Source organism: Vanacampus margaritifer, chromosome 10 (genome assembly GCF_051991255.1).
Source record: "Vanacampus margaritifer isolate UIUO_Vmar chromosome 10, RoL_Vmar_1.0, whole genome shotgun sequence".
In the NCBI taxonomy this organism is placed as follows: Eukaryota; Metazoa; Chordata; class Actinopteri; order Syngnathiformes; family Syngnathidae; genus Vanacampus; species Vanacampus margaritifer.
This window is the reverse complement of record NC_135441.1, coordinates 24483292-24510534: the sequence shown is the minus strand read 5'-3', so window position 1 is coordinate 24510534 and position 27243 is coordinate 24483292. Positions and strand designations below refer to the sequence as shown.

Genomic DNA, 27243 nt, shown 5'->3' with positions numbered 1-27243 from the left:
CTCTCTCTCTCTGGCTCACTCTGGCCCTCTCTCTCTCTCTCTGGCTCACTCTGGCCCTCTCTCTCTCTCTCTCTCTCTCTCTCATGCACTCTGGCTCTCTCTTTATTTCTCTTTCTGGCCCTATCTTACTCTTTGTCTCTCTCTTTCTTTGTCTCTCTTTCTCTGGTCCTCTCTCTCTCTCTCTGGCTCACTCTGGCCCTCTCTCTCTCTCTCTCTCTCTTGCTTACCCCCTCTCTCTCTCTCTTCCTTCCCCCTCTCTCTCTCTCCCTCCCTACCTCTCCCTTTCTCTGGCCCTCTCTCTCTCTCTGTCTTCCTTCCTTACCCCCCCCTCTCTCTCCCTTCTCTCTCTCTCTTCCTTCCCTCTCTCTCTCCCTCCCTACCTCTCTCTTCCTTCCCCCTCTCTCTCTCTCTCCCTCCCTACCTCTCCCTTTCTCTGGCCCTCTCTCTCTCTCTCTCTCTCTTCCTTCCTTACCACCCTCTCTCTCTCTCCCTTCTCTCTCTCTTCCTTCCCCCTCTCTCTCCCTCCCTACCTCTCTCTTCCTTCCCCCTCTCTCTCTCCCTCCCTACCTCTCTCTTCCTTCCTCCTCTCTCTCTCCCTCCCTCCCTCTCAAAATAGCATCCATTTTATTTCCAAACGTATCGTCCCCAAAACATTTCAATGAGCCACTTATCGCGGCGTGTAGACATGAATGGATTTGTTCAAGCTCTATCGAGGAGCAAATTGCTTGTTAAATGGCCGCGTGAACGGCGATGATAAAACCTTGAGTTTTATCACCAACCATCGATCCAAACAATCGAAACTCGTTCTAATCGCAGCGAATAAAAGAAATACAAAGTGCAGGCAACTCACCTTCCACTTCTTCATTTTTTTTCAGTTCCAGTGAAGTTCGTGGCAGCTGCGGAGATGAAGAGGAAAGAATTGGATGTTGGCATCATGTTTCAAATAAGCGGCAATATTTGCATATGGAGTTTGGGAGAGGAGAGCAGCTCGGGCTGTAAAGTGTAATAAAGACAGAAATGAGGATTCCTCCAGGCTTTAATAAGGATTTTTAAAGACTTGAATCTGCTGTTAGCCTCGGAAAATAAAACAAAAAAAAACGGTGGCTTATTATTTGGACAGCTGCAGGCTAATACTAAGTATTTCCTTGTATCTATTCAAAGCGGGTATGAAAAGAATATTAAAGGCAATACATGTTGAAAAAATAAATAAAAAAATCTGACCGAAACATGTTACAACTTCATGAGAATATGATTATCGTGCTCAGACAAAGTATTCTTGATTTTATGAAAAAAAAAAAGAAGTCGCATTGCGTTTTAAAAAGTTGTAAAATGTTGAATGTTGCGAGAAATAAGTTGCACTAGTTTACTACTTTTGCGAGAATACGGTTGTAATATTACGAGAAAATAACGTTTTATGAAAATAATGTCATTTTCCAAAAAAAGGCGGATTGCTATGGGAATGTTAAAAACAGTCAAATGCTAACAGCTAACACACGATGCTAAAAGTGTTACGGCAATAAGACAAATTGCAAGAAGAAAGTTGTTCTTGAAAATTTTGTTGTAGCATTGCAATCATTTTTTTTTCGAGAATAAAATTGTAGTATGAGATTTTTTTATTATCATAAGACTATTTTCTTATGGGTGTAATACTATAAGAATTAAATCATTTTTCCTTTACATTACGACTTTGTTTTAGTAACATTTCAAATTCATTCTTGCAACAAATTCATAAAATCAGTTTGAATGATTTTTTTCCGTTTTTTCCAAAATGCATAAAAAAAATAAAAATCCAACATTATCATGACAACGTCGAGTAATGTTTTGCTAACCCATAACAAGTCAAATACAGCAGGCTGCAAACTAGCGCAGAATGATTACAAACAATCTTTTTTTTTTTTTATATTCCCGAAAACGTGCCAAAATAACATCTGCAGCTGAATCCATTTTAATGTTGCGGTTCTGTGAGTGCTCGAGAAAATTCAATACATCAACATAAAAACACGATCGTTTGGCTGCGCGCGGACGCGTTCTCGTTTATCTTGGAAGACGTTAAACGACACCGAAATAAACGAGGGCGCACTGAGTCATGTGCATCATTTTGGGAGTGTGTGTGTGTGTGTGTCATTCTCTTGGAAATTTCCATATTGGCCATGCAAAATGGCCCCTCTGGCTCCGTGGCAATCACGACACAACATCAAATGACATGAAATAAGATTCATGCAAAACAAAAGAAACAAGAGAACGTCCTCATGCAAGCGTTTACATGAAAAGAAAATCGGGACGTGATTGTGATTCTCACCGTGATGTCGCTCCACAAAAGAGAAGAAACAGCCTAAAAGAAGCTTAAATGAAGAATTACGGTTACTTAGAGGAGAGAAAGCAGGATTAATTGCACATGAAAGGATGGTTAGAGGCTGAAAAAAAAAAGGATAATGACCAAAAAATTTAACTTTTCTTATTATTATTAAAAGGAATGTTAAAGGCATTAAAAATTGTTCGGAATTTCACAAGAATAAAGTCGTATTTTTACATTTAACAAAAATGTTAGTTTTAATTTAATTTAAAAAAGAAAAGTTGGAATGTTTCATCACACCAAAAAAAATACAAAATAATTTTGTAAGAATAACGTATTTTTTTTACATGAAGAATTTGCAGTTCCATAGCAAAAATGTTATGAGAAAATTCCCATGAATAAATTTGTAAACATTTTTACAAAAAAAAAGAGGGGGAAAAAATACTAATTTCTAGCATTTTATTTATTTTATTTTTTTTACAGGAAGGGTTAGGAAATGTTAGGAGTTAAAATTTAAAAATAATGTCAAAAAAATATTAAGAATTTTACAAAAATTTGCAAACAAAGAATGTCAACATTACTTTAATACTGTTATACCAGATGATGACGAGAATAGTTTATAGCATATATATAGTATAGCTTGCAGGTGTATTTTTTTTTTTTAAGGTGAAAATAGAAATGTTATGCGAAATTAAGTTGAGTTGATATTTTTTAGGGAAGGGTGAGTACGATATCAGATACCGGTATCAGGCCGATACATGCCATATTTCAAGGTATCTCTGCCAGTAAGTCTGCCGATACTAAGCCCCGATACTTAAGGCAAAAAATATCAAATCGAGTAAGCCCTACTCGACAGAAGTTGGTGCTACGCTGTGGCAGTTTGACACATCGTCAAATCATCATCTGCGTAAGAAAGAAATGTTTTTTAAAAAAAAAATGATATCAAAAGTACTAGAGGTATTGATGTATCGATGAGTACTCAGTGAGTGAATACAAGTTGTTGTGTAAATGTTAGGACAATGGAAGAGGAAAAGGCGGATGGATCCATGCTGGAAGAAGATTTTTTTTTTTTTTTTTGTACCTGTTGGGAGCCACAAGAAAATGCAAGCTCTCGGTCACCAGTCGATGTGCCTCGGAGGAGCCGAGGCTCGTGGGAACCTGTTCATGGTATCGTACGTTGGGATGCTAGCACAGGAACAACAACATTAGCGGCCGTACACAAAAACAAACAAACAAACAAACAAACAAGAAGCCGCTCGGTCAGAGAGCAAAACATGAACAAATAAAAATCAACAAATATTTGATTTGTTATGCTTTTTAAAAAATTTAAATTTTCAGTGACTGTACTTTTTTTTTTTTTCTCACCTTCAAACTTGAAGCGTGAAGTGACAAACTGAAAAGAAAACTTAGCTTACTGAGGTCAACAGTCAAGTTTTTATTTATTCATACCAAAGTTTTAAAAAATAAAAGTTTGCAGCTTTAATTAAAGAGCTTTTTATTTCCTTCAGTTTTCAACTTCATTCATTTTCATCTGCAAACTGTGGTTGTTTTATGATCAATTGCATTATTATGATTTTGCATGTTTTGCTCTCCGCCTGAAGTTATGTGCTAATGTTCACCCGGTAAGTCAAAAAAACAAACAAAAAAAACATGCAGTTATTATTATTATTTTTTGTGTGGGTTTAAAGAGGAAAACAAAAGCATCACAAAGAACCCCAAGCGTTTTTCCATGCTTGCCTCTCTGGGAACAAAAGGATCAGGTGCAAATTCATCTTTGGACTTTGGCTGACTCTAAACGAGAGGAAAGAGTGACTTGGCGGCACACGTCATACCACCAAATTGAAGGATGGATTCACAACAATTCTTTATCAGCGCTTTTTTTTTTTTTTTATGTGACGGTCTTGTTTTCGTAGCATTAGCATTTAGCAAGGAGCTAACATGTATTTATTTATATGTATTTACTCAAATGTGGAATTTTCTGTATGGAACATCAAGTACTGTAGCAAGTTCCCATATATGACTCTATAAACAAACTGTGTAGCGCAAACTCTGGCTAGCAGACGTCATGGCTAGCAAGAACTTTGGATGTCAAACTGGCAACATGGTCTCTGTCTCTCTCTCTCTTTCTCTCTCTCTCTCTCTCTCTCTCATTCTGTCTCTCTCTGTCCTTCTGTCTCTCTCTGTCTCTCTCTCATTCTGTCTCTCTCTCTCTCTGTCTCTCACTCTCTCTCTGTCTGTCTGTCTCTCTCTCTCTCTGTCTCCCACTCTCTCTTTCTCATTCTGTCTCTCTCTCTGTCTCTCTCTCTCTCTCTCTCTCATTCTGTCTGTCTCTCTCCCTCCCTCCCTCTCTGTCTGTCTCTCTCTGTCTCGGTCTCTCAGTCTCTTTCTCTCTCTCTCCGCCCCTCCCTCCCTCTCTCTCTCCCTTGCTCTCCTCCCTCTCCCTCTCTCTCTCTCTCTCTCTCTCATTCTGTCTCTCTCTGTCCTTCTGTCTCTCTCTGTCTCTCTCTCATTCTGTCTCTCACTCTCTCTCTGTCTCTCACTCTCTCTCTGTCTGTCTGTCTCTCTCTCTCTCTGTCTCCCACTCTCTCTTTCTCATTCTGTCTCTCTCTCTGTCTCTCTCTCTCTCTCTCTCTCATTCTGTCTGTCTCTCTCCCTCCCTCCCTCTCTGTCTGTCTCTCTCTGTCTCGGTCTCTCAGTCTCTTTCTCTCTCTCTCCGCCCCTCCCTCCCTCTCTCTCTCCCTTGCTCTCCTCCCTCTCCCTCTCTCTCTCTCTCTCTCCTCCCGCCCTCTCCTCCCGCCCTCTCCTCCCCCTCTCTCTCTGTCTTTCTCTCCTCTCGCTCTCTCCTCCCTCCCTCCTCCATCTCACTCCCTCTCTCCTCCATTCCTCTCCTCTCCCCCCCTCTCTCTCTCTTTCTCTCCTCCTTCCGCCGCCCTTCTCTCTCTCTCCCTCCCTCGCTCACCTCCCCCTCTCTCTCCCTCCCTCCCTCTCTGTCTGTCTCTCTCTGTCTCGGTCTCTCTGTCTCGGTCTCTCAGTCTCTTTCTCTCTCTCTCTCTGTCCCTCCCTCCCTCTCTCTCTCCCTTGCTCTCCTCCCTCTACCTCTCTCTCTCCTCCCGCCCTCTCCCCCCTCTCTCTGTCTTTCTCTCCTCTCGCTCTCTCCTCCCTCCCTCCTCCATCTCACTCCCTCTCTCCTCCATTCCTCTCCTCCCCCCCCTCTCTCTCTCTTTCTCTCCTCCCTTCCTCCGCCCTTCTCTCTCTCTCCCTCCCTCGCTCGCTCACCTCCCCCTCTCTCCTCCCTCTCTTGCTCCCTCTCTCTCTCTGCCCCCTCTCTCTCCCAAAAAGAAAGAACAGATAAATGTAGCCAAAGGTTAAAGCTATGTGGTTGGATGCAAAGTCAGTTGAACCCTAAAAAACAAAACAAATTAAGCAACCCAAGATAAATGCAGGCCACGCTGGATAAAGCTATGCGTCGTCCGAATAGCCAGTTGAATCACTTAACCTTCCACCCCACCCCCCATAAAGTCAAACTTACCAAACCAGTAAAGTTCAAGATAATCCCTAAAAAATAATAAATAAATAAATAAAATCTGAAACTAATCAAGATAAATTGGCTATGCAGATTTCCACATAGTTTCTTAAATATCAACAGGTGCACTTTTTTTGTGCTACAAGGTTGGTCGGCCGCATAGCTTTTGAATCCCTCAGAAGTCAAAATGAAGCCACAAGCTCTGAATAGAACGATGCAGTTGTCATCAATCAACAGAAACCCTCAAAACAACAAATAAGATACATCTCAACGTGAGCGTGCTCCCGCCACCAAATTGCATGCAGCGGACTAGCAACCAGCGCGTTTACCTGGTCACGGGGGGGTTTAGGATGCCTTGCGGGGGCTCGTTATGATAACCATTATTACCACTTTCCATACTGAAAACAAAACATTGCATACAAAACAAAAAAACATGAAAGATGTGAGATGAAACATGATGGCATGCTTGTCGTGTTCCTTTTCATTGGGGGCGGCCATTTTCTTTTGGATTATTTACAGCAATGACACAGTCAAGCGTTTGTCAGGTCGCGATTGCGAGAGCCCTTCAGTGAAAGTTAAGGGACACTTTTCACCCCAGAAACCAGCACCAAGAATTTGTAGTCGTAAACACTTTGGATGGTAAAAAAGCAGAAATGGGTCGTTTTGTGGCAAAAAAAACAAACAAAAAAACGATAATGTTCTTGGATGGAATGCACCAGGAAGTAGCCTGCCCCCTCCCCCCCAGGTTACAAAAAGGAACATGCCTTCCAAGACAGAGTGTTTATAAAGTGCCGAGTGCCAAGACGAAGAGGAAGAGGAAGAGGAAGAGGAGGAGATGACAAAAGCAAAAAAAGGGAGGATGAAGGATGAGCTGGATGATGAAAAGAGTAGAAATGGTTATCACAAAGTAAAATGCCAAGTCCCGGAAACGGAGGAACTAGGAAGAAGGAGGAAAGAAAAGCGGGAAGAAAGAGTTAGGGTACAACAAAAGAAGCTTTGGCAACATAGGAAAAAATATCTACTCACTCAAAATGTCAATATTTATTTTAGTATATTCGTGCATTTAATTGTCCCAATATTCACCATCAAATTATTAATCAAAATAATTAAATGCTACTACTATTATTATTATTATTATTAGAATTAGAATTACTGGGGGGGCAACATAGGACCATGAAAAAAATATCTACTCACTCAAAATGTCAATATTTATTTTAGTATATTCGTGCATTTAATTGTCCCAATATTCACCAACAAATTATTAATCAAAAAATTAAATGCTGCTATTATTATTATTATTATTATTATTATTATTATTAGGATCAGAATTATTGGGGGTGGGGGGGGTCGACATAGGACCATGAAAAAAAAATCTACTCACTCAAAATGTTAATATTTATTTTAGTACATTCGTGCATTTAATTGTCCCAATATTCAGCCACAAATTATTAATCAAAAAATGAAATGCTGCTATTATTATTATTATTATTATTATTATTATTATTATTATTATTATTATTATTATTATTAGGATCAGAATTACTGGGGGTTGGGGGGGGCAACATAGGACCATGAAAAAAAAATCTACTCACTCAAAATGTCAATATTTATTTTAGTACATTAGTGTATATAATTGTTCTAATATTCACAAAAAAATAATAAAAAAATGAAATATGCCATTATTATTATTATTATTATTATTGTTATTATTGTTATTTGGATCAGGGATTACAGGGGGTTGGGGTGGGGGTGTAAAATAGGACCATGAAAAAAAATCTTATATAATATTTATTTTAGTAATATTGATTTAGTATTACTATAAGCCATATCAAATCCACCAAAAAATATTAGCCCTGAATGCTGATGAAAAATACTGAGAAAAAAAAAAGGAAACGTGTTTATAATACCCTCCAATCCCAATTTCCCGCCCCCCCCCAAAAAAAAAATATATATATATATTTTTTTTTTAAATGATATAATAAAATATGTTGCAAGTCACATTCAGTGTACCAAATAAACAACCATAACAGGAGGGTTAAAGAGGAACAATCAGTTTAAAAAATAATCATTTTGAACCCAATTTCGTGTGTGTGTGTGTGTGAGGTACGGCTTTTTTTATCTGCCGTAGCAGCGTGTATTTAAAACCAAAAACCAAAACAAAAGTACTCACTCATCGTAAACGTCCTCCGTGTCCATCCTGCGGTAGAACTTAGCCAGCTTGATGGCGAGCACGATGCTGGGGATGAGGAAGAGCGTGCTGCAGCCCAGACCCATCCAGAACACGTTCTGCACCAAAAACGGCCATTTCACATTATTAGCAGATCAGTGATTTTTCAATTCAATAGAGACGTGCGAATGGGGACATTTTCAAATGTATATTAATTTGGACGAAAATTTGATGACAGGTAACAGACCTGCACCGTTAAGAAACTTTTTGTCATCTCATTGGAAAAAATGTATATTCATTTTCATCCTCCAAAAATTTAAAAAGTGCCAAATTCTAATTTTTGAAATTGAAAATTCAAATTTTTTCACACCCACTCACATTTTCTGTGCCACAACCCTGAGAAACTCTTTTATGTGCTCCTTATCTCATTTAAAAAGAAACAAATATTCAAACTGCTCAATATTGACAAATTCAGGTTTTCACGCCACAAAATGTCTTTATTAGTTTTAATGGCTAAATCAAAAGTTTTTGCACATCTGCAATTTTTGGAGCTGCACCCCTGAAAATATAGCCAAATGCAACTTTTGAAATGCCATATTATTATTTTTTTTGCACCTATTATAAATGTCATCTCATATGAAAACACATATATTGTGTGTATTTGTATGTAAGCATCAGATACCATCGAGTCCACCAGGAAGCTGCAGGTAATAATTTCCACCGTGTCCAGCACGTTGCTGAAAGGCTTGCACGGCGCCACCTCCATGGCCAGCTGCATCAAGGCGACACATACGCAGATCCCCACATGACATGTTTACATAAAAGTAACGTTATTACATATTATTAATGTGTTATTACAGTGTTGCGACTTACAGCTGTCTTGACCCACTCTGCGTATTGATGGAAGTAACCCACAATGGTTGATGTGTATTTTGCACTTTCCTGAAAGGGGAAACAATAATTCAAAATGAGAAATTATTTGAATATGAAATATCATGCGTCTGTAATGGGAGTTGTGTCGGTACCCGGTTAATAAGGTGTGTTGCATTCTGGGAGATGAGATACTGGGCTGCGTTGATGGCATCTAGTATGGCTAAGACTTTGTTCTGTGGACAAAAAAAAACATGAGATTCAGTCGTGTGTTTGGCTTTTTCTTTGACTTAATGCCCGCTTTGGTTATAATTGCTTCTGTTGTTTGTTTTATTTTGGTAATTTTCTACTTCCTGGTTTTCTTCTCATTGGCTTGATAAGACTTTTAATTGCAGCTTACCGAAAATGGATGAATGTTTGAGTGAAAAGTGCTATGTTAGCTTCTAGCTAGTTCCCATTTCTGTTGGAGTTTCCTCATTATTTTTATATTTTTTACTATGCACTTTAATTTGAATCTCTTGTCACTAGTTTTGCGTATCTGTTTGTTTGTATTGTTTGACAAGAAGGATCACTGAGCTAACATATAGGCCATGTTAGCTTATAGCTAGCTCTCTCCTGTTGAGTTGATTAGACTCTTGGATGGTATCAAGTAACTTTTAGCATTGAAAGGACTAAAATTTGTCTCTTGTGACTGTGTTTATGGTTGACTTACTGGCAGGTCTGATGCAGTTCTCTCCAGGAACCTCATGCTCTGGTTCAAGGAGCTCTTCAAGGGAAACAAAACACAACGGACAGTCATAGAGCAACAGGGCTAAAATGTCAAAATGGGAGTTTCACCCGGATCACGATGATTCAGCAGCAGAGGTGGCAAATCCAGGTCCAGAAAGTAAAAACCCTGCCACAGTTTGGCTTTAGCCCCTGATGCTAGCTAGCTAACTCCATAAAAGGTAAACGAGCACCATGGGAGCTAGCTAGCTAGCACCTGGGGCTAAAGCCAAACTGCGGCAGGGTTTTTACTTCCTGGACCTGGATTTGCCACCTCTGCTCAGCAGAAATGATACACGCTCAAACGTGAACACATTTTATCACGTCACACATGCAGAAGGATTGTGCTCCAAAATGAAAACAGCCTTAAAGTTGAGCAACCACATTAGGGTTGTGATTGGGGTGATTTGTCACCTGGTTCCAGCTAATGAGGACAAGCGCCATGTATAAAATGGATAGATTGAAAAAAAATAATCTTTCCATAAATAAATGGATGATGCAACAGGTGATTAATTGAGGCGAAGGCCTCGACTTCAGGTGGTTTTGACGCATAAATAAAATATGCGACCTTCCCTTTCAAAGAGAAGGAAAGCAAAATGTCAAACTGTTTTTGTAAGTGGATGCTTGTTGGCATTTTGGTCACAAAGTCCTTCAATACCACACCTTCAAAAAGTGCTTCCCAACCAAGACACATTTTACTTGAAACTAATCTCACGGTACACAACCTAAAAACCTTACAGAAAATATATAACATTTTACCTCTACATATTATTATTATTATTTTCAAGCAAAAAAAAATTGTAAAGGATGCTACATGGTGATCAGAGCTTCACAACCAGCAACAGTTTAGCAGATCTGCTAGCTTAACGCTAACACACAATGTAAAACGTCATTGACGGGCTAAGAAAAGTAGCGTCAATGCTGCAGTAATGTGAAACCTTTAATTAACTTACTAACTAACGCATGTAAACAAACTATAATGCTGACATTTTTCTATCCTCTGCGAAAAACAACTAATATTTATTGTAGCTTAGTTGAGACGGTCTTCTTCTGTGTTTCATCTGCATGCATTATACTCCCCCCTGGTGGCCAACAGAATGAGTAGCACCATGCCCATTGGAAGGTCATGATTCTTTACATTGTATTCTAATCTTCATTTTTTGGGGTGCAATGAAACACATTAATGACATTTCCATTCATTTCAACAAGTAATGAGAATTTGAGATACATTATGTAAATTACAATTTTCTGAAACAGTTGTGGATGGGAGTCACTGCTTTGAAGGATATACACACTCACACGCACACACATTCTACACACATTGCACACTGTGACTGTATCCTCTAAAACGAGATACATTTTTCCAGGTGTGCCTAATAACCTGTTTACTATGGAGGACCAAAACTGCCAAAATTAAAAATAAATGAATGACAAAATAAATGAATTAAAGTGAAAATAAAAATGGTTATAAAAATATAATTAAAAATAAATAATAATATTTTATATAATAATAATATTTGCAACAGCGAAGCCCAACCCAAAACACGCTTAAGACCGCCCCCTCATTTGAATAACATTTCAACCTGACAGAGCGTCTGCAGCATGAAATAAATAAATGTTAGTTTTTTATTTATTGATTGATATTGAATTCTATTTATATATTTATTTTTGTATTTATTTTTGTATTTATTTTTATATTTTATTTTATTTTTTTTAATCTTGTATTTATTTTTACTTTTATATAGTATAAAAAAAAAAAAAAAAAAAATATATATATATATATATATATATATATATATATATATATATATATTTCTTATATCTGTTTTTATTTTCACTTTTATTCATTCATTTATTTATTTAGTATTTTATTTTATTATTATTTTTTTTTATTTGGCAGTTTTGGTCCTCCATAGTTTACATCAAGCAGTGCAGTTCAGCATCACTTGTTTTACCTCCGCCAAGCACAAAAGCAGTATTACACAACAAATACACAAACAAGTGTACATATGTCAGCAGCGGGAAAAAAAAAATAATAATCAAAAAAAAAAAATCACTATATTGCTAATATTCATTGCTGCCTTAAATGCTACCTGCACCACTTGTTGGAAACATGGCAACCACATTGCACAAAGTAACAAAATAACGAGCAAAAGCGCTTACCCTGGCTCTAACATATTTCTTGTCGGTGAAAGTAGAAAACAAGCATACAGACGTAAATTGGAACAAATGGCTAATTGGATCGAGTGAAATGTCAACAGAAATGAATGAAAGAGGGAGGGGCTGCAAATGGAGGCGGAAAGTGGGCGTGGCGTTACCATGGCCTGCTGCATGGGGACGACCTGCTGGCTGTGGATCTGGCGCACGGTGCCCGCGTGACCTTTCAGAGATGTTTGCAAACGACCTCGAGGCTGGATCACACAAACACACACAAAAAATACACACTTTGTTACACGCGTTATAGTGTTAGAGGTAGTAATGTAGTAGTAGTATTAATACAGTGTGAAAGTAGAAACTGTAAGAAATATTTTTGAAAATATAAAAAAAAAAAAAAATACTGTATGTAAAATAAAATAAAATAAACGAGTACATGAGTAATTACCTTGATTTTTAAAAAAAATTGGGGCTTGGACACAAAAACAACAAATATTTTTTATTTTATTTTATATATATATATATATATAATATATATATTTTTTTTACTCTGTTATATTCAATAAACGTTTTGATAACATAAAAAAAAAAGTATTTGTACTTTGTTATTAAGTACTAGTATTAGTAGGTGTTGATTTGCAAACATGTTTTGTGCCCCGCCAGGCCTGGCAGCGACGCTGCGGCGGAGGCGTATTAAACATGAATAATTGAAATAAACAGACAAATGGAGCGTGGCGTGAAATACCATCAGGTCTGTCTGGGCTTCCAGCTCTTTGGCAAACGCGAGCAGGTCCACCACTGTGACTCCTTTGTTGACCTGCAGGAGAGAAAATCACATTTCCACTGCTTTAGTGACACTTCATTTACACAGAATTAACTTTGAGATCCATTGGAGGAATGTGCACAGCATTTTTTTGGTCAAAAAGAAAAGCTATGAATCTTATTTTGTGTCAAATGTGTCACCTCTTCCAGGTAATCTGCGTAGTTGGTTTCCGATAGGCCCGCCTCGGAGAAATCCAGAAGGTTCTGCTTGCCCTCCGCTTCCAGTAGGATGACTCCTCTCAGGTCGATTTTCACGTTGTTCAGAAGTGTCGCTACGTCTTTTGTGAACTGGAGAGAGAACAAGGCCATCGCAACGAAGCGAAATATTGTTGATTTTGTCAATTGCAGATGGGGGAGGCAGATATTGTTTTTGTTTTTTTTACATATTTATTTTATTTTACATTTTTATTTTTATTGTCACTTATTTAAAAAATTTTTTTTACTCTAGTTATTTTTCAGTTTTAGTAGCGTGTATAATAATAACAAATTAGGAACAGTGACAATTAAATTAAAATATTATATAACATCTCTTGAAAGGTTTTATCTGAATTATCATCATCATCATGTATTATTATCTTCACTTATTAAATTATTAAATTAAAGAGATCTCCAGGCCACGTGTTCATGATGATTAAAAAAAATAAATAAAATCAGTTAAAAATAAAACAAATCAAAACATCCAGAGTTCGTGTTGCCTTCACTGACCATGGTGACGTTGAGGAAAGACGAGACGTTGAAAACTTTGTCCAAGCGCAGGGCCGAGTAGATGCCTTTGTTTTCTTTGCAAGTGCTGCAGACACAAAAGTGGAATTGTTAGCCTAAGCGTTTGCTGCCACCTAGTGAACATGACAGGAAGTGCATGACACGCACATTCTCTCTGGACAGGAAGTTTGGATTAGCCGCAGACGCAAATACAAGAAGCCATTTCATCCAATCCGTTACAAACATGCCGCGTATATTTTTATATTTAAAAATGACCAATCCAGATTGTCACCTGTACAAGCTCTCTGCTGTGAGCTCCAGCTCCGAGTCGTTGTACAAGTAACCCGGGATGAAGTTCCTCCACTCGGGATTCACCAGGTACGGAGCGTCCACCACCTGAAGACCAGTCGCAAGCGTTGAGTGTTAGTGAAAGGCGTTGACCAACGGCGTTAAATACGGTCGTGTTGATTGGTCACTCGATGACTGGCCTTGAAGAGTTCCTTGGTGTGAAAGGGCTCGCAGACCAGCTTCTCCATGTTGCCGCCCAGCAGGAAGATGGCGGTCAGCAGGCCCATCAGAAGCCAGGAGAAGATGAAGCTGAAGCCCACGCCGCTGGGGACCACAAGACGTATTACAACCATCATCTTCATCATCATCATCATCGTCTTAACAAAATAATATCAATCATTTTACATTGTTTGATTTTCATTATATATATATATATCAGTTAAAAAAACAACAACACTTTTCTCTGTCAAAGACAATGCATAGATGTGATTCATTGAAGTTTTATTTCACAACGGTTAAATTGTTTTTGGCTTTTTTTTCTTGTTTTTATTTTTCTTGTCAAAAATGGTGTCAGAAGCAGGGGCAACATTTTTAAATGGGCTTCTTATTTCTATGCCCAATAATATAACTTATTTGTTATAAGTGGTGTCAGAAGTGAGGACCCATTAAAAAAAATAAGTTTATCATATTTACGTCCAACAAAATCAGCTTTTGTCAGAAGCGGGATCCACCTTTTTAAAAATGTGTTAAAAGTAGAAACTTAAAAATATATATATGGCTCCAAAATGGTGTCAGAAGCAAGGGCAATTTTTTTTTAATGAGCTTCTTATTTCTATGCGCAATAATACAACTTATTTGTTAAAAGTGGCGTCAGAAATGTGAACCCATTTTTAAAAATATGGTTTCTTATTTTAGCGTCCAACAAAGCCAGTTTTTGATGAGGGAAACTTAAAAAAAAATGTTTTATTTAGATATGGTTAATTATCATGTCCATCTTGTTTTTGTTGGTAATAGTAACAGAAGTGGGAACCCATTTTTATTATTGTTCCTTTTCTTTTCTTTTTTTACACCTAATATAATTTTTTTTGTCAGAAATTGTGTCAGTGTCAGCAGTGTTTTAATTTATAATAATATCATAATAATTTAACAGTATTTCTTTCTTTCTTTTTTTTGGGGTAAAAAAATGGGCATCCATTAAAAAAATTGGCTTAATGTCTGTCCAATTAAGCTTTTTTTTTTTTCCACTGTAAAAAGTGGGAATGACAGAAGTAGAGATCCACTTTCTTTAGATTAAAAAAATATGCCCATGAAACATATTTTTTTTGTCAGACAAGAGGGTCAAGTTTTAACAACCTATTTTTTGTTTCTTTTTGGAAGTGGTTTCAGAAGTGGGGGCCAATTTTAAAAATGTAAGGGTTGGTATTTTTATGACCAATAAAACAATATTTTTGTCAGAAGTGGTAAACTACTTTTACTTTGTAAAACGTGGCTTTGAGGTATGTCAATATTATATTTTGAGAACCGGTGGAAGAAGTGGAGTTCAACCTTTAACAGTTTTTTTTTTAAGTGTCGGAAGTAGGATCCACTTATTCTTTTTTAAGAAAGTTCTTATGTTTATTTTCAACAAAGCTACTTTTCGGGGTGGTATCAGAAGTGGGGCTCCTTACGCCATGAGCATGGTGCCTCCCGTGTTGGAGATGCAGCCTCGCGTAGTGGGCGAGGCGTGCTTGTCGTATCCCAGCGTGCCGCACAGCAGGCCCAGGTAGTTGAAGGCCAGCACCAGCACCAGCATGCAGCACAAAGCCACGCAGCTCGTCCACCTGACGCCGCACGCACACGCAACGCACATGGAAATTGGATCTTTTAATTGCAACATGCACACGTCACCACGCATTTGGTCTATTTTTAAAGTAAAGCGATGCAAATGTTACATTGTCTGTATTTGAATGAAATTCCTGTTAAATTCAGGTGATATTCTACATGTAGTGATCTGACCTGTAGAAGTCCAGCTTGTCAATTTCAGGGTACTGGTCCTCGATCTTGGCGTGGACGTGGCTGATGAAGATGGTGAAGTTGGACAAGGAGTTGCGCACGGGCAACACTTTGGACAGGTTGCCCACGTTGCCGCCGATGTCGTCCACCAAACTCTGCAACCCTGACGCAGTTTCAATGAAAGCAAAATGCAATTGTTTTAGTGGACAGCAAAATAAGAAGTCATATTTATAAAAAATAGATCCCCACTTCTGACACTTTTTTGTTTTAATACTTACTGTCAACAACAGCTCGGGTCTGTACCATAACCATGTAAGGCGTGTCGTTCAAGGATGTGTAACCCTAAAAGAGGTGACAAAAAGGCAGCTTTATTTACAGCACATAGCATAAACAAGCTAACTCAATGTGCTTCATATAGTTAACGTACAACATTCAAAGATGAAAACAAACATTTAAAGGCAAAAGAATTGAAGACATTTAAATGAAAAAAAAAACAAAAAAACACTTAAGGTTAACATCAGTTTTGTTGGCAGTTTATTCCGTTCCCGTGCAGCATAACAGCTAAATGCTGATGCACCATGTTTGCTTTGAACCCAAATAAGCAATAAAATGAAGACTTTCCGTTCACCTTGTCGACGACGGCGCTGAGGTCCGTTTTTAACACGTCGTTCATCTTCTCTAGCTGAGAGTTCACGTTGGGAAGCTGCAACGGATAAAAAATAGAGTCAGTCAGTTGTGAGATAACTATGTATTCAATCAGACATCCATTGACGTACTAAAAAAAAGCACGCAAAAACTGGACTTATTTTTGTATAAACTTTTTTTTGTTATATAAACACAAAATAATATGACGTCAATGTTGAAAAAAATTCTAGGTTTTCATACTCTTGTTAGCAAAAGTGGAAAAAAATGTTAAACTAATAGAAATAGCTTCAATTATTTTATTTTTTTTATTTTTGTTTATAGCCGTCAATGGCAGTGAATGAGTTAAAAAAAAAAACATTGCTTGAAATATTGTATATAAATGACAATAAATTGTATTTAAAAAAAAAAGTACAAAAGATGAATAAAACATAAGAAATAATTCATCAATCACCATAATAATAAATGTACTTAATGTACTTAAAAATGTTATAAATATTTTGTGAAGTACTTAAATAATAAATAATACATAAACTGATGAATCACATTAAAAAAAAAAAAAATCTTTTGGCCGTGTATAAGTGGTACCCGTGTGAAGTTGGCGCTGATGTGCAGCTGCTCCAGCGACTGGCGGATGCCCCGGCACAGCTGAGCCGAGGTGGCGTCCGACTCCTCGTCATGGCAACCGCGGTCATTGAGGGAGTACTTGATGTTGGCCCGGACCAGGCTCAGGTTGAATTCCAGCTTGCCTGTGGCCTCCTGCAGCACTTGCAGGGACACACTCACGTTTTCCAAGGCCTCCTTGGTTTCACGCATGGCTGCGAAACCAGAGCACATAATCAGCTAACTTGGTGGCGAAATAAGTTAAGAATATCTACAGGATGGCAAGATTTAGCTACCTAGCTAACCTATCTCTTAAAAGAAAGGTTGTCCATTTAAAATTGCTAGCATGTTTTAAACTTCCATCCATTTATTTTCTGTACCACTAATACTTACTTATAAATGTAATTTTTTAATGTACTCTAAATCAAAATAAATCATCTATTTTAGGGTGGCTATATTTTGGCAAGCTAGCGCTCCAGCTATCATGTTACTTAGTACTCAATGATAATCTAAATTATTAGCTATACAGCTAGCTTGCTATCGAATTTTAATCTTCTAAATATTCTTTATATGTCTTTCAAGTCCTTGAGTTATTTTTGTGCTCTAAATGTAAATAATTAGTCTTAGGGTAACCATAGTTTGGCTAGTTAGCTATAGCTTCCTTGCTAGCGCTCTCGTTCATCTTCTAGCTACCTTGTTAGGTAGTTTTAATTCTCCTATCTTTCTATCAATCAATCAATCAATTTTTTTAAAATGTCTTCCATTTTTGGCAAGTTAGATCATTAGCTTGCTAAGCTATTTTGCTAGCAATGTATTCTAAACGTCTAAAATCTAAATAAAAGAAATATTTTTTGCTCTACATATAATTTTATATATACACTACACGTTTTATACTATGCTACGTTATTTTGTCTTCTTTTTTTTATTGTTTATATATTAAAAATGCTTTATTGTCTTGAAGGTGTGTTGTGGGCATTTCTCTAAATGTAAATAAATCATAAATCTGCCCAGCAACAGCTTGGATGTTTGGCCAATAAAGCCTAAACAAAAGCACTATAAATAATAACTTTTTAATATCTTTTAAATGAGTTCTCGTCGTTGTACACAGGGCAATTAAAAGTTTACAAGCACCGGAGGAGACAACAAACGAGCGAAGGGTAGGAAAATCACAATGTCGCCCCTTGGCGGACATTTTGCGACGGGATCGGAGCATGCATGAGTCCTCGTGCATCCTGAATGCATTCAAGAAGATGCAGGGGAAAAAACAGGGACACTTTGATTCGGTGTTTGCAAAAGTGAATTAAAACTGCACCAAGCAGGAAGTCTCAAGTGAAGTTTTCAATATTTATCAAAAAACAACATAAACATTATTGAACATCCAAAACAATGTCCCCACCCATTTAATCAATCAAATCTGGCCAACTTCCATTGAGAGTCATTGGCTATCAAGCCAGGAAATTCAGCTAACAGCAAAGGGAGTTAGCTTTTAGCTAACGTAGCAGTCTGCGTAGTGCTCTTTGTCAAACACCACATACAAATGCTAAAGCAGATGAAGTCCTTTGTTCACCAGTAGAGTCGAACGCAAACAGATGGCCTTTATTGCACAACATCAGTCACAGTAGATCCAAATCAAGGTCCTTTGTTCACAAAAAGTTGGTTGTTACCGGTGCCATTTGAGTTCTATGACGCCATGCAGAATGCTAGCTGGCAAGAAGCTAACGTAGCAGTGTGTAACTTCACAAATCAAAGTCTTTTGTTCACAAAAACCTACACAACTCTATGCACAGTACATAAAGAAGTATCATCGATTGCAGTCTCTCTTTGACTTCATTTTGTCGGTGCAAAGTGCAGTTTTAATCTTCACGTGGGTCTTTAATACTACATGAAGGGAATATAAGTTCGGGGGTCTTGGGAGGGCTCACCACTGGGGACAAACCAGACGCGACGTCATGGTTCAATTCCGTTTACCTTTAATGGCTTTGTCGATTTTCACTTCACAAAAATCCACCAAAAAGAAAGAAAAGCAAAACACAAGAGGCTAAACTATGATGTCATCAAAATGGTATCGCAGTATCATCAGTTGAGTTTGTTTTCCTGACAGTCAGCATTTGATACTTCGAAAATAGCATTACAACACACAATACAGTAGGTCATTATTTTACCATATTTTTTATTAATTATTATATTGGATTGGAGTTCATCTTTTTCTCAATTTTTCATTACTTAGCATTGTTTTTTCCACTTTACTTTTACTCCTATTTTTTCTTTTAACTCAAATCATATTCATTAGTTTCCATAGATATCTCATTATTAGATTATTTTTAATTCATTTACTGGATGTTTCCATTATTACCAAGATCTTATTTTAATTTGCTAGATTCTTTTTTTTAATTATTATCTTGGAAAATCCTTTATTTCATATTTTCATTATTTTATTTGTCATTATTTTCACTTTATTTTATTAATGTTATATACGATTGTACAGTAACTTCATATTTGCATTTTACTTGGTTTACCTGATTTTTTAATTTTTTTATTTTACCCGTTTCCCCCCATTATTTTACTATATTTTTACATCTTAATTTACTTGGCTCTCTCATTATATTTTTAATGAATGATTTTTATTATTTTAAATAATTATTTTATATATTTCTCTGATATTGGCCTCTATTTTGACTTGATTTCCCTTCACCATCCATTGGCAAAGACAATATGATTTTGTTGTTGTTGTTTTGCCGTCATGCTGATGGTATCGCCAAAGGATATGAAACAGGGAGCTCGAACGCACCTCCTGTCATTTTCAGCACAGCGTCCAAAGCCGGGTTCACCTCCTTATCCAACGTGTCGCGTATCCGTCCACCTAATAGCGGACCTATGTCTGTGCAGCAATAGGAGATAAGCGAATATTAAAAGATAACACACAGTACATTGTGTGACTTATGTCTGCCATTTGGAAAAAAAACAACAAACATGGTCATCAACAGATTTAATCTCTTGGCACTGCTGTATTATTTTCAGTTCATACAATCAGAAAACACACACGGGCTGGCCTTTATTTTTTATGATCTTCCTAGTCACATAAGCAACATGATAATGAAAAGTATAAATAATAAAAGTAAAAATTAGCACAACAATGTGAAGTAGGCAAGGAACCCTAAAATCATTGTAATGTGTATTAATAAAAGTTGCCACTAGGGGGTGGAGGTAGACAAGGAAGTGGACTTACTTTCCAGGTCGTAGAGGACTTGGTTCTTGGCGGTGGCGTACTGAGAGGTGAGGTAATCGATTTGCTGCAATAGGAAGCAAAAAAAAAAAAAAAAAACTTATAGAACTATAACTATAAAACTATATATTCAAGAGATACCAAACATCACCATCCCAAAACCCCTGGGAAAGTACGGTTTCACCCATCGACAAAAACATGGGTCAACATGTCTCTAAGAGGACGCACATAAAGAACAGGAAGTCAGCCATTTTGGTTTGAAGCAGCCATTTTGGGGCCAATTCCAGGGCTCCTACTTTCACAAAATGCGGCTACGGAATTTGCCCAAACGAACCTCAATTGGAAGCAGGTATCCGTGACAGACTGGTGGTGACGCTAACTTGACAAAGATTGTTTGCCAATGTCAGCGGATGTGGGCGGATCTTGCCATCAAAGATTGATGATCGTTTGGGAGTATTATTATTATTATTATTATTATTATATTTGCCTTTTAATGTGATGTTGGCCATTTTAGAAACCACTTATTGGAGACTTTGACAAATGAGCCCCACTAAGAAGCAGTATGGGCGCCGTAAAATTGCCACGCTTTTTGGTTTCCGCCATGCAATGTAGGCGGAGCCTTAAGTCAAAATGAGGATTTTCCGTGAAAGTGTGAAAAACGAGCAAACTCGTCATCCTACCATCGGCGTGTCGTTGGCGAAGGCGTGCAGGTCCCTCATGTTGCTGTTGACCAGACGTCGGATGTTCTTGACCTGAGCGCTCAGGTTCTGGTTGGCGGCGTACGCGCACAACACGCCGATCCTGCCAAAGACACAAACACACTTCCTGTTATCTTGGGTGACAATGACAACGTGTCAGATGTTGAATCAGCATTTTTAATCACCAAACTATTCTCCCCCCGAACCAAAAAGCAAAACGGCGTGGGTTTTGTCAACATATTCAAATGAACCTTGCCGTCCCTTCGCCCTCATCAGGCAGACCCGAGCGGCTCGTCTCAGGCTTAATTAGCCCCAGCAAGATCAAGGCGACGGCGGCCCATAATATTAAGCCGCTTCCATGACTCACCCTCAATCCCCGCAGAATTGTCAGCGCAGCAGCTCACAGCTAGGACGAGATATATATTTATATATGAAACGCGCACGTGTGGGTGTGTGTGCCCATTTTCGAACGCGCAACTTTGATCATCTTGAATCTTCATGAATGATGTAAACGCCATTTTGTTTTTCTCTCTGAAGGTGTACACAACATGCAAAGCGAGGTGCGGGCCTTTTTTTTTTCCTGCACTAATGCGTGCATTGAATCTTTTCTAGTCCTGAGATGAAAAAACCCTGCCGGAAAATCCCCACCTTTTGTGTTTATAATCCCGTTAATCTAACCTGTATAATCCTGCAGATGTCGACATTTAGCGAAGGTGAGATGCTGAAAAAAAAACAAGTGCCTTTGTAAACTCAGATTGAATCACTGTTGTCAGTGTGTAAGAAAGAAAACAAAGTATGTGTCTGCCTTTCAGTCCAGCTAAAACAGATATAAAAAGTCTACACACCCCTGTTCAAATGTGGCTGTTCCAACAAATTTCCAATTCATGTTAAATGAGAGTCAGCATTTGAAGTGCCAGATTTACCCTAAATAAAGATCAGCAGTTCTAAGTGGCAACTTTCCTCTCGAAAAGGCTTGTAATTGCCGATAGATGCCACAAGATGGCGGCAAAGCAATTTTTTCCCCCCTTATTAGCCTATACAAGGATATGGTCCAACTCAGTGGTTCTCAACCCTAATCCTCGAGTACCCCATCCCGCCTGCTTTCCATGTCTCCCACAAGCAACACGTGTTTCAAACAATCAGCTAATCAGCAAGCTCTGCATGAAGCCTGATAACGATCTTCAGGTGTGTTGGCTGGGGAGACATGGAAAACAAGCTGGATAGGGGTACTCGAAGACCGAGGCTGAGAAACGGACTAAATGAAGCTCCGAACCTTACTTCAACATCGTTTCTTGGCCCAAAATGCCATCAAATGGTGCCAAATTCATATTTTAATTCATATTAGACAAGGCTTTGGCCAGATCACAGAAAGAGTGAAAATTTGGTTTTGGACCTTTTCTCTAAAAATTCTACAAACCAGCATATGCCAATTCAGGGTTTACTGTAACTGGTAGTATATGTAATTTATAGTTTTTAATGAACTTAATAATTTTGAAAATATACTAATGCTAATACACACAAAACTAAGTAAAAAAAAAATCTGTCACAAAATAATTAGATAAATAAATCTACATACAATTATTCAAGATTAAGTTTCAGAGTTGAAATTAAGTTAAATTGATGGAACACAAAACAATGAAATCTTATTTAAAGACTATTTAATGGCTATTACATAATGAATGAAATAAATCAAATAAATGACTCTCCAAATTAATAAATCTGTCATAGGTAACAAAATTATATATATATTAAAAAAAAAAGAATATTCTAAAATAGTTATGAAGTAAATTTTGAAAAATCCCTCATAACAAAATAAAAAATTATTCGGAATTTAAATATTTGATGCATAGACAGTTTAATAAATAATTTATATTAAAGTTATTGTATTTTATATAATATTAGTACATTTTGGTGTCAGCGCACCCTATATTCATTAACAAATTTATAATTTAACTACTTCTCAAACAGCCATTCAAAATGTCTAGACTTATGTAATAAGAAATAAATGAGTCGTGAAATTACTAAATCATCCTATTTATAAATAAATTAAAAAAAAATCAATGAATACATCAAAGGTGATTTTGCAGGGTCTCTGCGTGAAACAGCCTTCACGGACGACCCTATCCTTTCCAAACAGTCTACTAGAGGGTACCACATTCACCTCCACTCAATTTCCGAGCAGCTACTGTAATTCCCGTCTGGATCCGAGCCAACGCACGTGAAACTCGGCCAGTTTGAACAAATGAAGAGAAAGAAGAAGGGCATCAAACTAGCGTGAATGTAGGCCACTATCGGGGGTTGACACGGTCTGCCGGTTCCATAGCTCGTAGCGACGCTAACAATGGCCCGCATTCACCCATCGGGCTCCCCTCCCCTGCTTCCACTAGAATGCAAGTTGAACTTCCATCATCGTCCCCACACAACAACACGATAACAAGTGCAGCCACACGGACAGTGCAGACCTCTGCCAAGGCTTATGGCTGCCCTCTCACAAAGAGACGTTTTCAACAATGAATCGTCCGTTTGAGGAGATACCATCATGGTCGACGGGCTCGCATTTCACTCTGGAGGAAATGAATAGAGGAAGGGTTTCATATTAAGGGAAGTACAACATCATAGTTTGACTATTGATTTAGTATTTTATTTTCATTGAATGTGTTAGTGTGTTTGTTATTGGAGTAATCCAAAAGTAATTAAAAGTAATGAAGTTACATTTCCTTAATATTAAGCCATTTAGGTTAAATTATTTACGTTTTTTTTTTTAACAGGTAACTACTAACTGTATGGGATTATATTTTTAAACTAATCCTCCCAAACCATGAAAATAAAAGACTACATGTAAGAATTGACATGTAGCCTGACTAATGACGAGTAGGCATAGGCCGATACTAGATTCCGATTGTATGATTTAAAAAAAATATCGCGGAATCACTGTGTTAAACTTAGCACTAAAAATTAACTTTTTTAAAATATTGTGCTTAAAAAAAACGTTTTTTTTCTCCAAATATTGAATATTTTGTTTATTTTAAAGTTAAATAAACAAATAAATGTTAACATTCTTTTAAAATATCAATTATTCTTAGTATGTCACAGTTTCCCATCACTGCTGAGCTATTTTTAGAACAGGCCCATGTGCTACTCATGTTGTAGTGGGGCTAACTAGTACCCACAGGCACTGTTGTTGTTTTTAATAAGGACAATGCGCACTGTCTTACTCATTCGTCTTGCGCGCGCCCGCCCTCCTCCCCCTCTGTGTGTAACTGCTCACCCCCCCCTCTCTGCTCTCCGAGATCATATTGTGTCCTGCTTAGAAGTCCCATCACTCTTGCCAGTGAAAGCCATTGACCAAAAACTGACGCTACACCAGAGCTACAAGTGTTTTGAATTTTTCGTTTGAGTTAGTTTTTATTTTGTTTTGGCTTTTTTTTTTTTTTAATTCATTTAGTTTTAATTCGTTTTTAGAGAAGGTTTGTTAGTTTTTATTTTTTTCCCAAAAATGCGTCGTTTTAGTTTAGTTTAATTTAGTATTAGGTTGTGTGTTGTTGTGTGGAGTATGAAGAGTGATGTAACCAACCAAAAACTGACGTTCAATAAAATGACTGACATGTAGATTGACCAATCAAGAGTGACGTAACCATTACTCGTACGCGTGACTTGTGTCGTACCAAAAGTAAGGAAAGCATACGTAGTTTGACCCGAGGTACCTTAAACAAGTTTTCATCTTTAAAAACAAGTGCAGTCAGTTGCTTTGAAGCGGCCAGGAAAAAAATAGAAAAAGTAATCCCCAAAGAAAAGGATTGTTGGACTCAGAGATGGAAGAGAGCGCACAAGTCAAAGCAGCTTTTTTTTTTTGTTCCGGGCTTCTCTTAATCGCACACTCAAGAAAGAAAAGAGGGATCAATGGTGAGTATATTCTATAGTGGAGCTATTTATAGACATAGAAATCCTCCGAGTCCAAAGAGATGAAAGATCACCGTTGAACCGTCACCTACTGGATGGTTAATAGTAGATGGATGATTATTATTATTATTATTAATTGTGTTATTTCAAGGACATTTTACGTAAAAAAAAAAATATATATCAATGTGCTGCTACAAACATTTTATTTCTTGTTTTCCAAAAATGTTAATGCTAACGATATGCATTCCAAGCACAAACGATGGACGCTTTTGGTGAATGGCTGAGCCTTGGCGGAGGTCTGCGCTCCCCTGTGCAACCCCCTCTGACCTCGCTCCCTTTTTTTTCTCCGCACTGCCATCTCTCGTTCCTTTATATTTTCTTCTCTGCGACTATTTTCTACCTACGCTTGGCCCCTCGCGGGCGTCGTTTAGTGGATTTCTCCGCCTCCTGTTAGTCAACTTATCGCGGTATGAGTCACTGGAAGATGCTTGTCCGTCCGTCCGTGTGCACGCTCAGACCAACATTCCTCTGCCATGCTAGCATCTCATTTCATAGAAATGTGCTCGTTTTCCCTACATTTCAATTCATTCCTCATTATTCCCGTCCTTTTCTAGTTTTAATTCATGAGCGGGGAATGTTTCCTCCTTGGGTGACATTAAAATAATAATAATAGGAGCGATGTTGTAGTTTAGTCTTGGATTACTACGGGGTTCAATCGAGGCATTTAATGGATTTGAGGGTGGGCGGGTGGTGTCGACGTTATCATTAATTAGCCCCCCGTAGGATTGGTGCGGCGGGGGGGTTTGCTTAGCTCGTCATGTTGCGACCTTTTGCGCTAATGGTGTTAGACAGCCCACGACTAAAATAGAGCACGGAAATGCATGCTGGGTAACGACATGAGACAAGTTGTCTTTTGACGCGCTTGCAAAAATAACAATAACGTTGATTTCATTACGGTTGGTTTGTTTGAATTTCTTAATAATAATTTGTAATTTGTAATAATAAATATGTAGATATTCATATTAAGCAAGCACACGCGCAACTAAGTCAGATCATGTTATGTTGTTGTTGCTCATTGATTAGCATGTTAGCAGTAAGGCTACAAGCTACAAGAGGCTAATTAGCGTGCAGAAATTGGGTCGTGCATTAGCACAACATTCAGTTTATGCATTTTTTTGGAATGGTTTAGCACCAGGAAATCCGTATTCATTCCATATAATGTATTCTTGGTGCTAGACCATTCCATAAAAAAGCAGGACAAAATGTGCAAACAAATCCACATGGATACACATTTTCTGGTGCTAATCCATTCCAAAATATACATCCTATTAATTATGTATTTTATATGGATATGTAGTTTTTGGTGCTAAACCATTTTAAAATGTCTATTCTCATTAAAAAAAAATTAAAACAACAAAATATGAAAATATGGATGTATAGTTTTTGGTGCTAAACCATTTTAAAATGTCTATTCTCATTTTAAAAAAAAATTAAAACAACAAAATATGAAAATATGGATGTGTAGTTTTTGGTGCTAAACCATTTTAAAATGTCTATTCTCATAAAAAAAAATTAAAACAACAAAATATGAAAATATGGATGTATAGTTTTTGGTGCTAAACCATTTTAAAATGTCTATTCTCATTTAAAAAAAAAATTAAAACAACAAAATATGAAAATATGGATGTGTAGTTTTTGGTGCTAAACCATTTTAAAATGTCTATTCTCATTTAAAAAAAAATTAAAACAACAAAATATGAAAATATGGATGTGTAGTTTTTGGTGCTAAACCATTTTAAAATGTCTATTCTCATTAAAAAAATTAAAACAACAAAATATGAAAATATGGATGTATAGTTTTTGGTGCTAAACCATTTTAAAATGTCTATTCTCATTTAAAAAAAAAATTAAAACAACAAAATATGAAAATATGGATGTGTAGTTTTTGGTGCTAAACCATTTTAAAATGTCTATTCTCATTTAAAAAAAAAATTAAAACAACAAAATATGAAAATATGGATGTGTAGTTTTTGGTGCTAAACCATTCTAAAATTTCCATCCTTGTGCATTTTCTGGTGCTTAACTATTCCAAAATGTCTATCATCATTTAAAAACAACAAATACGAAAACAGCATGGGCCTATGGACATGTAGTTTCTGGTCCTAAACTAAACTACCACAAACCACCAGAGAGCACACACAACAAACACCATCGAGAGTCACATTACAGTAATGCCTTGGCTTATGAGTTCGAATCATTCCGTGACCAAGCTCATAACTCAATTGATCTATTCTAGCCACATTTAAAAGCACCACCATTTTTTGTTGCCTTTTTAATCAAGAAAAAATGGCACTGCGTTGTATAATGAATGTAAAGAAGACGTAAACTACTGTACTATTTATTTGTGTGCTGGATGATGCCAAGAGATGGAGTCACTATACTTGAGTGCTGGCGTATCTGAATCTCGCTTGCAACTCACATTTGGCTCACAAAAAAAAGAAGGAAAAAAAAAGAAGGAAAAAAAAAAGACAGATGGGAACTTGAAAAACTTGTTTCACATCCCCACACACTCGCAACATGTTCAGGTGCGTTTGCGTAAGC

The 27243-nt window shown here is 37.3% G+C and overlaps 1 protein-coding gene across 11 annotated transcripts in view; it reads right to left on the bottom strand.

Annotated features, from left to right (window-relative positions):
• Positions 1-27243, bottom strand: part of prom1a (prominin 1a) — a 46617-nt gene that overhangs the window by 3181 nt on the left and 16193 nt on the right. For 2 of the 11 annotated variants that reach the window (XM_077577660.1, XM_077577664.1), the window contains 23 exons: positions 20725-20845; positions 20048-20111; positions 19610-19699; positions 16807-17036; positions 16205-16279; positions 15855-15918; positions 15580-15739; positions 15252-15404; positions 13785-13908; positions 13589-13692; positions 13300-13384; positions 12736-12882; positions 12518-12589; positions 11937-12029; positions 9566-9619; positions 9009-9089; positions 8857-8925; positions 8666-8755; positions 7987-8102; positions 6146-6214; positions 3375-3478; positions 2300-2342; positions 851-896 (listed from right to left, as the gene is read on the bottom strand). In XM_077577660.1, the coding sequence (XP_077433786.1) occupies positions 3409-3478; positions 6146-6214; positions 7987-8102; positions 8666-8755; positions 8857-8925; positions 9009-9089; positions 9566-9619; positions 11937-12029; positions 12518-12589; positions 12736-12882; positions 13300-13384; positions 13589-13692; positions 13785-13908; positions 15252-15404; positions 15580-15739; positions 15855-15918; positions 16205-16279; positions 16807-17036; positions 19610-19699; positions 20048-20111; positions 20725-20845 (2131 nt within the window). In that variant the 3' untranslated portion in view covers positions 851-896; positions 2300-2342; positions 3375-3408. Of the gene's footprint in view, positions 1-850; positions 897-2299; positions 2343-3374; positions 3479-5599; positions 6754-7986; positions 8103-8665; positions 8756-8856; positions 8926-9008; positions 9090-9565; positions 9620-11781; positions 11800-11936; positions 12030-12517; positions 12590-12735; positions 12883-13299; positions 13385-13588; positions 13693-13784; positions 13909-15251; positions 15405-15579; positions 15740-15854; positions 15919-16204; positions 16280-16806; positions 17037-18789; positions 18814-19609; positions 19700-20047; positions 20112-20724; positions 20846-27243 lie in introns of those variants that run through there. The other 9 variants (XM_077577658.1, XM_077577661.1, XM_077577659.1 and 6 more) reach the window with 9 other exon arrangements.